The 14,131-nt window shown below is 41.4% G+C and overlaps 1 protein-coding gene across 1 annotated transcript in view; it reads right to left on the bottom strand.

Annotated features, from left to right (window-relative positions):
• The window catches only part of SH3RF3 (SH3 domain containing ring finger 3), a 643,685-nt gene that overhangs the window by 207,321 nt on the left and 422,233 nt on the right, over positions 1 to 14,131 (bottom strand). The window contains exon 3 of the mRNA XM_007942370.1: positions 9,557 to 9,652. Coding sequence (XP_007940561.1) covers positions 9,557 to 9,652 — 96 coding nt within the window. The remainder of the gene's footprint in view (positions 1 to 9,556; positions 9,653 to 14,131) is intronic.

The raw sequence follows: 14,131 nt of genomic DNA, 5'->3' as shown, positions 1-14,131 counted from the left end.
CTTGAAAGCAGTGAGTTTCTGTTTTTTTCTGAGGTATTTCCCTTCCACTAATATAAATTCACTATCTTTGAAGATTTCCATACAATCTTTAGAGGTACTGTTGTCAGTGTGATCCCTTATAGATAGTTCTTATAAGAGCATAATACTCAAGGGAGACTTTTTTTGGTAGTGAAGCTAAGCTGTTTGGTTTTAAGAAGACTTCAGGGTATATTTTTGGTTTAAGGTTTAAAGATTATCTCAGGGCATGAGTTTCAGGGATTGGAGTTTTTTTTTTTTTTTTTTTTTAATTAACTGCTGATTATCTAGGTTTCCCCATTACTCGATTTGAACAACTGATGTTTGAATGTAAAGGCAGAACTTGAAATTTGTGCTTATATATTTCATCATTAATTTCAACCATGTTTCCAGCCTAGTAAGTAAGGTCATTGGGATCTTGATTCTGGACCCCATGTGGTGGTTTTCCTCACTAAGTCAAGCATGATTTGCAAACTTGTTATTCTTTCCATGTCTCCATGCAAGTCACCAATCAAGACACAGCACAGAAAAGGCAAAACACAGCCCTTTGTCCTATCTCTGGCTCTCTCTCCAGACTGATGTTGATTCCCAGGACCATGCTTTGTGGACAGTTTTCAAGCAAGCTACTTCTCTTATGTCTCCACTTTGAATATCCATGCTCCTTGTCTTGTGGAATTTATTCAACAGCAAACATTACCCTGTAGAGAAAACTAAGACAGGTATTGTGGTGGCTGCATAGAAACAAGAATAGAAATAGCCCTGCCTTCAAAAAGCTTACAATCCAGCTTAGGAGTCAAAATGAGTACTTGTGAAAAAAATATTCAGCCATACAAGGTCAAATATGTTATGCTAAAGGCGGACACAAAAATCTTTACTAAATACATGAATGGACAAATGAGCAGTTATTCATTTAACAAACATTTATAGAAAATACAAGAAAGAGCACTGCCAAGCCATGTCCACCTTGTGCCAGGCTTTGTCTGTATATTTTGTTATTTTCATTAGCCCTCACAGCTACCTCATGAGGTGTCTATTAGTGTCCTCATTTGATGGAGGAAACACATATCTGGTCTAGTACACAGATGAGCCAAGATTTGAATCCAGTTGAGCCACGCTCCACAGCCCAGGCTTTCCCCGCATCCTCCCTTATGATCCTGCCTCAGGGTTATCATCACCTGTGAGGAATGGGTGGTATGCACAAGGAATCATCTCTGAAGGCCATGTTAATGGCAGGCCTCAAGCATGCTAGTCTTAGAGACAAAGTTCAAGGAGAATCAAAAAGGAGAATGAGCTTAGTTTGGCAAGTCCTTTTTATATATGCTCATGTGCTGCTTTCAAAGTCAGAATGGTCACTGCTAAAGGGCAGGGCCCAGGACTCAAGTCAATTGGATAGAGCGGTTTCACACGTCTTCTTTGATGGCTCATTTTAAATAGTACAATCAGCACTGACAGCCCTCGCATGATTAGAGGGGAGTGCTCTTCTGCCCCTTCTGAGTCTGAGTAATTTATTTCAGATTGAATCAATCTCATTTCCATTAGAACAAGTGCATGCCGAAAAATCAAAATGATGACAAATTATCCTTCTTCTTCAAAGGACGAAAGAAACAGAAGGTTAAGTCTGTATTTTGGTTTGATTCCTCTCCTATCCACTCGTCTGAAAATTCCTTGGGGCCAAGAGCTATGTTTTGCAAGTCCTTTGTGCAACTTCCTACCCTTGCCCTTCTCTTTTTGTATTGAGTAGACGTCAGTGCATGTTTGGCCCAGGCTCCCTGCAAGTGGATATTGCACAGGTTGTTATCTGAATGAATGAACAGGTGTTAATAAGATTTGCCATTAGTCCAGCTTTGATAATGGCAGCCAGAGTATGACAGTTTCACCATTACTTATGGGAGAAACAAATGAACAAACAAACCAAACTCACTGCCACTGAGTCAATTCCAACACACAGTGACCCCTGTTGAATTTCCAAGGGTGTAAATATGGAAGCAGACTGCCTCATCTTTCTTCCACAGAGCAGCTGGTGGGTTTGAATCACCAACTTTTTGGTTAGCAGCCTTAAATACTATGCTACCAGTGCTCCTGCATGGGGAGAAAAGGACATGGGATTATAGGCAGGAGAACTAGGAACAGGAGCTATAATAGGAATAAGGAATGTTAAAGGATTTGGGGAAGAAAAGCCACACATGACTTGTGAAGAAGATTCTTGGGATGAGCATGATTTGGACAGACTGAATGCCCAATGAACAGCTAGTCTGGTATTCACTGATGTGGATGCACTTGCTAGATGGACACTTGGCAAGAAGGTGTGGGCAGCATGGGAGAGAGGCTATTTCTAAAGTGTATCAGGAAATATAAATACTTCTGGAGTTATCTTTTGGAAGTGAAAAATCCATGACAACTCCCCAAGGATGTTTATACCATTTTGTCTCACTGTCCTCAATAGGCTAAGCACAGTGCAAAGAAATAACCAATGTTTGTAGAGGACTGCATAGTTTGCAAGCACTTTCTCATTTATGTTTTTTTTTTTTTTTAATATATTGAATCCAGTTGAGCCACGCTCCACAGCCCAGGCTTTCCCCGCATCCTCCCTTATGATCCTGCCTCAGGGTTATCATCACCTGTGAGGAATGGGTGGTATGCACAAGGAGTCATCTCTATATCTCTCTCTCTCTATATATATAGTGATTTGGGTGAAGATATACAGAGCAAATTCACTTTCCATACAGCAGTTCACATATACTTTGTCTCATGTCATTGACCACAGTTTACCACAATGCAACAGCTCCCCTCCCACTTCCTCCCCATAGTTACCTCTTCCCAGTGTCCATCCCTCTATACACTCCTGCACCCTGAGCTGTCTCCCTGTGCATAAGCAGCCCTTCTTTCTCCCCATGATTGTTCTCTCCAGGGCGTGTATCTACTTTAGGTAAATGTTTAACTTATATGCCTGTATTTTGTTTGGCTGGAAACCACAGGTGTGGGTTCAATTCCAGACCTGAAGGGCAGCTAGGGACCATAGTCTCGGAAGTTCCACCAGGCTCTATCGGACCAGCAAACCTGGTCCCCCCTCTTTTTTTCCCCCTCCAAATGATTCCACATTGTTCTCCCTCTCTATCAAGGATCTCTGGCATAGAGCCCCTTCCAAGTGGATGACAGTGGTAGCCAGGCACCATCTACTTCTTCTGGTCTCATAGTTGTATAGGCTGCAGATCGGATGATGTACCTGTCACTAGGACTAATTGTTTCCATGAATTTTGGTTTCCTTCATTCTTCTTTGCTCTGGACGAGGAAGACCCATTGTTGCATCTAGATGGCAGCTTGCTAGCTTTTAAGATCCCAGTTGCTACTCGCCAAAGTAGGAGGTGGAACAATGTTTTGTATAGTATGTTATGCCAATTGAGCTTGATGTCCCCTGCGACTATGGTCCCAAGCCCGCATGTTCAACTACTCGGTCCCTCTGGGTAGCTGGCTGTGACCAAGCAGTGTCCACAACCTTGCCCCTTGTCAGCTCTACTATACACCTGGGAATTTTGATCATTCACAAAATGTTATAAGACCATTGCCTGCCAACCCTATATATGTTCTTGGATACACTCCCCATTTCATAGACATACCTAATCATTTAGCCTGTCCACCCATCTATCCATCCATATACCCATGTTTGCCTTCACTGACAATGCAGTACTGTATGTGCAAAAGGGTTCATATTTGTTGTCTGTACCTCCCATGTACCTCTCTATGTCTTTCTCATCCTCAATGCTGCCATATTCGTCACTCACATTTGATATATTGCCATTCTCTTCACCCAAATCAATACTTATGTCTATCTATCTAACAGCATCCCCTCCTCTCCCCTCCCACCCTTGGTAACCAACTAAGAAAATGTCCTTCTACAGATAAACCTTTCCTTAACTTTTACAATAACGGACTAATACAATATTTGTCCTTTTGTGATTGACTTATTTCACTCAGCATAATGGCCCCCAAGTTCATCCATGTTATGCAGTGTTTTGCAGATTCTACATTATTCTTTAGCGTTCATAGTATTCCATTGTGTGTATGTACCATAGTTTGTGTATCCATTCCTCAGTTGATGGACATCTAGGTTGTTTCCACCTTTTGGCTATTGTAAAGATTGCTGCGATGAACATAGGTGTGTCATTTATGTCTTAAAGAATCAATGTTGGTCAGGCATCATAATCCGGTTTGAAAAAATAGAGAAAGTCAGGCTAGCAGAGGTTTGAGCCCCTTGGCAAGTATGGTGGATAAGGTTATATGTCAACTTGGCTAGGCCTGGTTTTGAGTGGCTGAGTAGCTAGTGGTAGTTATTTCCCATGATGAGACTGGCAATCAACTCCACAGTAGAATCTGCTGTGATCAGCTGAGTAGCAGCTTCAGGGATGTTGTCTGCTTCCTGTATATAAGGAGAAGCTTTGGAAATGATCCCCAGCTTTTTGGCATGCTTGAACCTTGCATGTAGCCAAGTCATTGTTCAGCAGCTTGCTATGTCTTGCCGATTTTGAGACATTTTTCCCTAAACTTGAATTAGTGCTGTACCATGTGGTTTGGTAATATCGGGACTGTGCCTTTTTACCTGTCAACCTTGGGTTTGTCAGTCTCAGTAGCCAGCAGCTGCCTGAGTGAAGAAAAGCCTCCAGCTTCAGTGGGCCAGGAGCAGGAGGCAGAACTGAAGCCCAAAGTTGAGGGGCTTTTACCCAGCCCCTAGAGCCTGGCACTTTGAACTTGGACTTCTACCCTCCCAAAGTGTAAGAGAGTAAACTCCTCTTCGTTCAAGCCATCCCATTTGTGGTCTATTCCTGTCAGAGTGGCACTAGGTAACCAAAACAGCAAGCATCACAGAAAGAGCACATGGTGCATCTGGAAATCATAGCCAGGGTTTCTGCCCACAAACATTTTTGCAATTCTTGGGGGATGGTACTACTGATTAAAAAGCCTGAGAGTTTGGACTTCCCACTGCACCATCACTTCAATCAAACCTGTAACTGAAGGCTCTATGAACAAATTGTTCTCTAATGGAGGGACCTCCTTCTGGAGGAGAAAACCTCATTGTAATTCAATTTTATGAGAAGTATTACTGAAGGATGCCACCAATTAAAGGTCAATCTACTTGGCTGCATTTCTTCATAAGCACCATGCTCATCTTCCAGGCGTATGAACAATGTTCCAACCTTAATATTTCTACAAGTGTGATGTCTGATTGAACAGCAGCAGAAAACAGAAGTCCAACATGCTCTCTGCTGGAATGCCAGCATGCACTCTAATACAAATCCTGTTAAAAAATCTTATCTCCTGACTTGAATCTAACCTCAAATGGCTGGTTGGCCTCCCATGGGGAAGACCAAACACAAACCAGCTGAGCTCTTTAACCACTGCACCACAAGGCTCCATATAGGGAAGACCAGACTAGACCAAACCAAACTAAAGTCATTGTCATTGAGTTGATTCTGACTCATAAGTGGCCCTATAAGACAGGGTAGAACAGCTCGATAAGGTTTCCAAGGCTGGGAATCCTTCCAGAAGCAGACTACCACACCTTTCTCCTTTGGAGCATCTGGTGAGTTTGAACTGCCAACCTTTTAGTTAGCAGACAAGTACTTAACCACTGTACCACTAGGGCTTCTATAGGGAAGACAGGCTGGCCTGAATTATAAAGGTCATGATCCACTGGGATCTACCCCTTAAGAGTATAAGTGGGGTGACAGTAATGCACTTTACCCCATTACCTCAAGCACTTCAAGAGGAAATTTATATAAATAGCATAACAGTCTCAGAAAAGAGCTTTTTTGGGGCTGCTTTTGTTTTAGTGGTTTTTGAGACAAGGTGCCTAGTAGTTTGTTTCAGAATATCTCAGATAGGAAGTGGCTTTGGGTACTGAGTCTCCAAGAACAATTATGAGGTGCCTTGCAACTCCAAGAGGCTGTTGTAGGCTTTACCAGGTGCTAGGAAAATGGATGGAGAGAAACGGAGGTGAGGCCCCCTTGCCATAGGTAACCTCTGCCATTACTACTGAAGACAAGAGAAGTGTCCCTGAATCTGCATGGCCCCCCTATCTCAGAGGAAATGTGGAAGGGCAGAAGGAGTGAGTGTCCAGGAGCAGAGGCAGGTCCTGGGAACAGAGGTATGGGTCATGAAGGGCTACTGGAGAAGCAAGATGAAGGAACCTTCCTCATATCCCTTTAAGAAGGAATATTTCAATGATACTTCTCCAGTAATGAGGAGCTCTGGTGGCATAGTGCCTAAGGCATTTGACTGCTAACCAGAAGGCTGGTGGTTCAAACCCACAAGTAACTCCTCGGAAGGAAGACTGGGCAATCTACCTCCACAGAGATATCACCTCAGAAACCCAAGGAGGGGTCACTATGAGTTGGATTTGACTCGACAGCAGTGAGTCTGGTTTTTTTTGTTTTCTCTAGTAATTACACAATCAAGCTGTAGAAGGGCACAGATGTGGTTAAACTCACCAGTTTGGCTTTTGGGTATGTCTGTGGGCCCAGAAGATATAAAATGCTTTGTTGGTTAGTTTTCAAACCCTGTTCTAAATGTCTTGGCCTCCTACATGAAGCCTGAGAGTCCATTCTGGTAAAGGGTGCGGAGTAGCTAAAGGGGCCTGCCTGCCTTCAAGGAGAGAGGGGCTATGTTACCTGCATCAGTGTTCCCTGTAAGATTCTGTCTTAGTTTTTTTAAATAGTAGTTTTTTTTTTTTTTTTTTAAAAAACACAATTCTTTGGTGTACAGCATTCTACAACAGGATACATAGGTGTAATCATTCCCAAGATCAAGATATAAAACATTTCCAGCAACCCAGAAGCCTCCCTCTCCCAGCCAATATCACCCAAAGTAAGCACTATTTTGACTTCTATCACCAGAGTAATTTTGTCATTTTAGATTCTTTAAAACACACACACACACACACACACATACACACACACACAAATATATAGTGGCTAAGGCACTTGACTGCTAACCAGAAGGCTGGTGGTTCAAACCCACCAGCCACTCCTCGGAAGGAAGGTTGGGCAATCTACTTCCGTAGTGATACTGCCTCGGAAACCCAAGGAGGGGTCGCTATGAGTCGGTCCAACTTGACGGCACATAACAACAACAACACACACATATGGTGTATACTCTTTTGTATCTGGGTTCTTTCACTCAAAAATGTGTCTGTGAGATTCATCCTTGCTTTTACATGTAGTAGTATTTTGTTATTTCCATTCATTTGACTGCTAACCGGAAGGCTGGTGGTTCAAACCCACCAGCCACTCCTCGGAAGGAAGGTTGGGCAATCTACTTCCGTAGTGATACCGCCTCGGAAACCCAAGGAGGGGTCGCTATGGGTCCAACTTGACGGCACATAACAACAACAACAACAACATTGCTGGATAGTATTTCATTGTGTGGATATAAAAAAATAAAACAAAAACTCACTGCCGTTGAGTTGGACCCGGCTCATAGAGACTCCTCCTTGGGTTTCCGAAGTGGTATCACTACGGAAGTAGATTGCCCAACCTACCTTCTGAGGAGTGGCTGATTGCCCAATCTACCTTCCTAGGAGTGGCTGGTGGGTTTGAACTGCCAGCCTTCTGGTTGGCAGTCAAATGCCTTGGGTACTATGCCAATATACCATAATTTATTTATATATTCCATTACTGATATAAATTTGAGATGTTTCCAATTTGTACTATCATAATAAAGCTTTTAGGAACATTACTGTACAATTCTTTGGAGATTCCTTTAGGATTCTTTCTGGGAAAATAGTTCCATTGGATAAGAAAGTCTGACAGCTCAGATTTTTGACTTCCAGATTTGTAATGCAAATAGAATTCATACATTAAGTTCTTTGATCTTAAGCAACAATTTCCACATAGACTGATAACAACCCTCCCCAGGGAGGAGTAGGAAATGCCCAAATGTATGGAAACTTACAAGGTGTTTAATGGGATTGTGACTATTTCAAATGTAATAGAACGAGGGTGCTCTAGAGATGTGTGTGTATGTCTATGTGTGTGTGTGTGCTGTTGTCACTTTATATTGTTGTGAGAAGGTATCAGTCTGGGCAGCTTATCCAGAATAAATGTGAGAGAACTACTGGCCCAAAACCACTGGGGAAGGGAAAACAAATGACAAGAGATGAGGCTAGAAATTAGAGTCAAACTGCAAGGAGCCTTGCATGCCATGCTAAAATATTTAGATTTCACACTCTAGCAACAGAGAATTATCAGATATATATATTTTTAAACAAATATCAACCAGCACCTAATGGCTTCTTGGGTAAGTGGGCAACAAGGCAAAGCTAGTCATGACACCTACTAGCTCCTTCAATTCTACAACTCTTAAGCTTTTAAGATGGACTATTAAGTAGGAGGTAAAGAGGCAGGCAGGCAGGCAGGCACTTTAGAAACTTTGCCCTAAAATGATGTAAACTGCAATTTGTTTATGGGAGACGATGGGAGGGCAGGATAGTGAAGGGCTAAGACAGTAGAAGAGAAAGTAGACTCTAATTTAGTGCCAAATGCCTGTGTTCAAATCCTGGCTCTGCCAATTATCAGCTGTGTGACCTTGGGAAAGCTACAAAACTTTTCTGTGCTCTGTTTCCTCATCGGGAAAGTGGGGATATTGATCACTTATCCTAGGGCTGTTGAGAGAATTAAATAAGCAAATACTTAGAAATGTTTGGCATATGTAGTAAGCACTTAGTACACATTAGCTGAAACTATTATTATGGGATAATTCCTGCAGTTACAGGATGAAAGCATGTGATGTAAAAATGGTGCACAGCATGGCTGTACAGGCAAGGACTTGGGTTGTCAAATGATGGACACACATGCAATGGCAAACACTCTTACATACATGCAAATCGGCCAAAGTGAAGAGGTATTTAAAAGTTAAAAGTTCTGGAAGGCATCCTGCCCAGGATTCTCCAAAATCAACACCTAGAAACCTAGAGCTTCTTAGTTGCAGAGAGGAGATAAGGAATTAATAGGTCTCAAATTAGTCTCAATCATTACATTAGCCTCAAGCCATCTCACTTTTAATGACTCTCAGTTGATCAGTTGCCCAACAAGCCAGGTTCCTAGGCTGACTTTGCAAACTTTTCCTTTGCTGACACAGCAGGATTTAGATTCAGATCTTTTGCAGTGTCAAAGGAAGATGCTGCTTTTGGGTATAAACCTGTTTTTCCGGCTTTGGGGGAGGGGAGGGGAGTGGAGAGCAGCAACACTTGGGAGAACCTTGAGCCCCAAGGTTTCTTGGGAGAAAATGGAGACAGCTCAGCATGGACACCTTACCTTCATTCCCATGCTGACATGACATGCGCATAACAAAAACTCTGGTCAAGGCAATATTCATAGCATTAATACTGTGGTTTGAATGAAAACCCACAGGTAGCAGCTATCTGACTTTAGATGATTGTGGGACGGCCTCTTTATCTCTTAGAAATGGGGCTCCCAAATCAGGTCTCCCCTAGTCTGGTAAAACAAACAGCAATGGCAAATAGAAGTGAGTCCAAAGGCCATGACCTTACCTCCACATACAGGAGAGGGAAAATTCCAATCTTATCTCCCAGCATTCCTTCTGCCCAGTTATCATCGACTCTTCTGATCACGGTCAAAATTTCATCCTGTAAGTTTTGGAGCCCATCACGTACACAAGCACATGTACAGACACACACAATGAAGAAAAAGAAGAAAGGAGACCGGTTAGTACTGCTGAGGCTAAGAAAGGATTTTAAGTTATCACTTTTGGCTTATTATCCACTCAAGTATCTGACATACAAAAACAATCAAACCTTACATCTTCATAAACGGATCTCCTCTCTCCCTGTTATGCTGTTGATTATAGCTGCAAAGATTCTCAAATGGAAAAGTGTGCCAATTTACAACGAAAATTCATGTTTCTAATATTTCTTTAATGAAATAAAAATACACTGTATAAAAATAAATTCAGCTAGGTATGAAACGTTTTAAATTTCTGGCTACATCAAAGAACAAAAAATAATCCAACTCAACTCCATTTATTTAGAGTGGTGGGTACATTAAGCTTTGAATAACCCTCTTAAATTTTTAGTATATCAGTTAATACCAAGTCTAAAAGCACAAAGTGGAAAGAGATGGAAGGAGAAAAGAAGAGGTATAAAGAAAGGAGGAGAATGAGCTTCTAGGGCTGACCGGCAGACAGGCAGTTGATGAGGAAGAAGGTAACCAGTACATGTGTCACAATGCCTGGAACTGCAGAGCAAAACTACAGGGTCATGTGGAAAGGAGAGGTGGGAGAGAGAAAGACTGAGAAAAGATGGAAGATAAAAAGGTACCAGGGGGAAAAGAAAGACAAATCAAGTTGCAACAGTATAAAAAGAGACAGAGAACACTACCAGAGACAGTTGTGGGAAAAACTATGCTTACCCCAAGGGTGTCTTCAGCTTACTTCCATTTTGTTTTCTAGAATCATCCTTCCTTCAGTACCCAGGGCAAATAGTGGTACTCCCCCAAGGTCTCCCTGTCTAAACCTACCTGTCCTTTGTCCCTCAAGTATTTGTTAGGAAAACAAGTGGTCAACCTGGGAATTTAATGTGTTAAAGGTTTGATGGCCAAGAGCAGCTTAATGCATTAACCCGTATTAGCGTCTGCCTTTCCAACTAGCCTTTAGTACTTTAGTGTAAAGCAACACTATGAACTTTTAGGCTTGTTTTTAGGATCAGAGGGAGAAACATTTAGTCAGGGTAAACTTAATCTAATTATCAGAAAAGCTGCTTCACTTTTAACTGAGTGGCCTAATAGTTGGGGTGTTTAGTTAGGGCAAGGTAAGATGATTTAATGGGAATGGCATACACCTTTCAGAAAATGCACGAGAGAGGAAGGCAAGGATGGGTATACGTACTGGGAGGTACACAAAGCTCTGTTTCAAACCCCTTCTCCCTCACATTGTCTCCTGAGTACAGGGTAGATTTTGGGGAACATCATACCCCTTGTTTTCCTTATCCTCATTCCCAATTTCTCAGCTTTCAAAAAGTACCAAATAACAAGATGATTCCCAATTTTTTTTTCCTGACATTTTTTTAATTGTGATTTGGGTGAAGATTTACAGAGCAAATTCACTTTCCATACAGCAGTTCACATACACTTTGTCTCATGAAATTGACCACAGTTTGCCACAAAGCAACAGCTACCCTCCCACTTCCTCCCCATAGTTACCTCTTCCCAGTGTCCATCCCTCCATGCACTCCTGTCCCCTGAGCTGTCTCCTTGTGCATAAGCAGCCCTTCTTTCTCCCATGATTGTTCTCTCCAAAGAGTGTATCTACCTGAGGTAAATATTCAACTCATATGCTTGTCTTTTGTTTGGCTGGAAATCACAGGCATGGGTTCAATTCCAGACCTGAAGGGCAGCTAGGGGCCATAGTCTCAACGGTTCCACCAGGCTCTATCGGACCAGCAAACCTGGCCCCCCCCCCCTCTTTGTTTTTTCTCCAAATGATTTTGAGTTTTGTTCCACATTGTTCTCCCTCTCTATCAAGGATCTCCAACATAGATCCCCTTCCAAGTGGATGACAGTGGTAGCCGGGCACCATCTACTTCTTCTGGTCTCATAGTTGTATAGGCTGCAGATCGGATGGTGTACCAGTTGCTAGGACTAATTGTTTCCATGAATTTTGGTTTCCTTCATTCTTCTTTGCTCTGGATGAGGAGAAACACATCGTTGCATCTAGATGGCAGCTTGCTAGCTTTTAAGATCCCAGTTGCTACTCACCAAAGTAGGAGGTGGAATAGTGTTTTGTATAGTATGTTATGCCAATTGAGCTTGATGTCCCCTGTGACTATGGCCCCAAGCCCACAGGTTCAACTACTTGGTCCCTCTGGGTAGCTGGCTGTGACCAAGCAGTGTCTACAACCTTGCCCCTTGTCAGCTCTATTATACACCTGGGAATTCTGATCATTCACATAATTACACAAAGAGAAAGGTAACTGAAGTCTTCCTAAAAGCCAGAGTTTTCACAACAGCAAAATATCACAAACATATTTTAAATCTGCTAAAATTAAAAAGAAGAAAATACCACTTTAGATTTGGTAAATGAGAAAAATACTAGAATATCTACATAATTATTTAACAGTGGTCTGGAAATTATAGCCAAAGAAATAACAAAATAAAAAGAAACAAAAAGTATAATATTGAAAAGAGGAGTAAACAATTTTCTTCCTAGAAAAACAGAGTAGCAACTAAAAGTTAGGATAAATAAGAGTTTGGAAAAGATTGCTAATTTTTAAATGAGTAGAAAAGATTGAAGTTGTCAAAGATTTCATATTACTTGATCCATAATCAACATCAATGGAAGCAGCAGTCAAAAAATCAAGCAACATATTACACTGGGAAAATCTGCTGCAAAAGACCTCTTTTAAAGTGCTGAAGAGCAAAAATATCTCTTTAAAGATTAAGGTATGCCTAACCCAATCCATCAATTGCTTCATACACATATGAAAGCTGGACAATGAATAAGGACCACAGAAGAGTTGATACTTTTGAGTTGTGGTGTTGGGGAAGAATACTGTAAGTACCATGGACTGCCAGAAGAACTAACAAATCTGTCCTGGAAGAAGTGGAGCCAGAATGCTGCTTGGAAGCAAGAATGGCCAGAGTTCGTCTTACCTACTTTGGCCATGTTATCAGAAGGAAACATTCCCTGGAGAAGGATATCATGTTTGGTAAAGTGGAAGGTCAGTGAAAAAGGGGAAGATCCTCAATGAGATGGATTGACACACTGGCTGCAATGATGGGCTCAGGTATAGCAAGGATTGTAAGGTTGGTGCAGGACCAGGCAGTGTTTTGTTCTGTTGTGCATAGGGTCATTATGAGTCAGAGATAACTCAACGGCACCTAACAACAACAACAACACATAAAAACCACTGGCTTTTCCATATGCCAGAAATAATTAGAAAATGTAATTAAAATTGACTAACGCTTTGGTAGTGTAGTGCTTAAGGCATTTGACTGCTAACCAGAAGGCTGGTGGTTCAAACCCACCAATCACTCCTCGGAAGAAAGATTAGGTAATCTACTTCTGTAGTGATACCACCTCGGAAATCCAAGAAGGGGTTGCTATCAGTCGAATCCTACTCGATGGTAATGAGAACCATTAAGAAAAAAATAAAGTTAGTTATCTAATTCACTGTATACGTGAAAATTAATTCTATAAGGATTAAGGATTTAATAGTTTAAAAAAAACACTTGAGTACAGAAGAAGAAAATATAAATAAATTTTTAATCTTGAGCTGAAGAAGGTCCTTCAAAGTATTTTAAAGATTTGACTATGTTGTTGTTGTTGTTGTTGTTGTTGTTAGGTGCTGTTGAGTCATTTCCGACTCACAGGGGCCCTATGCATAGCAGAATGAAACACCGCCCGGTCCTGTGCCAGCTCTGCGATCCCTGCTATACTTGAGCCCATCACCACAGCCACTGTATCAATCCATCTCGTTGAAGACCTTCCCCTCTTTTGTTGACTCTCTGCCTTATCAAGCATGGCATCCTTCTCCAAAGATTTGAATACAGAAAATTTTAAATCTTTATGTCAAAAACAACAGAAACAAACTAAATGGCAAATAAACTAGAAAAATAACTGTAAGCATTTGACCACTAACTGGAGAGCAGGCAGTTCAAACCCACCAGCCACTCCTTGGAAGGAAGATTGGGCAATCTACTTCTGTAGTGATATCACCTAGGAAACCCAAAGGGGAATCAGATCCAACTTGACAGCAGTGAGTGGTTTTTTTTTTTGGTTTAGTAATCATAGAAATACAATTATCAATGAGAAGATACTTCTTTTTTCCTCTCATTACCTCCTGTGTATCAGATTAGCAAAGATGAATGAATATAAGTCAATTCATAGTGTCGACCAGTATGCAGCGAAATAGGTACTTTCTCAGTTTTGGCAGGGAGGTAAATTTATGGCAAGTAGTTTGTTATTCCTGTCAAATATCAAAATCTTTAAAGCCTGCATAGCCTTTGTCCTAACAATGCCACTTCTAGGAGTCTAATCTATGAAAATCAAAGATGTACAAAAATAATTAGCTCTGAGGATGTTCACCATTATTATTATTTTTTTTTTTTTG

Source organism: Orycteropus afer, unplaced genomic scaffold (genome assembly GCF_000298275.1).
Source record: "Orycteropus afer afer isolate SDZICR_OR568_19922 unplaced genomic scaffold, OryAfe1.0 scaffold00089, whole genome shotgun sequence".
NCBI lineage: Eukaryota > Metazoa > Chordata > Mammalia > Tubulidentata > Orycteropodidae > Orycteropus > Orycteropus afer.
This window is presented reverse-complemented; position numbering and strand designations above follow the sequence as displayed.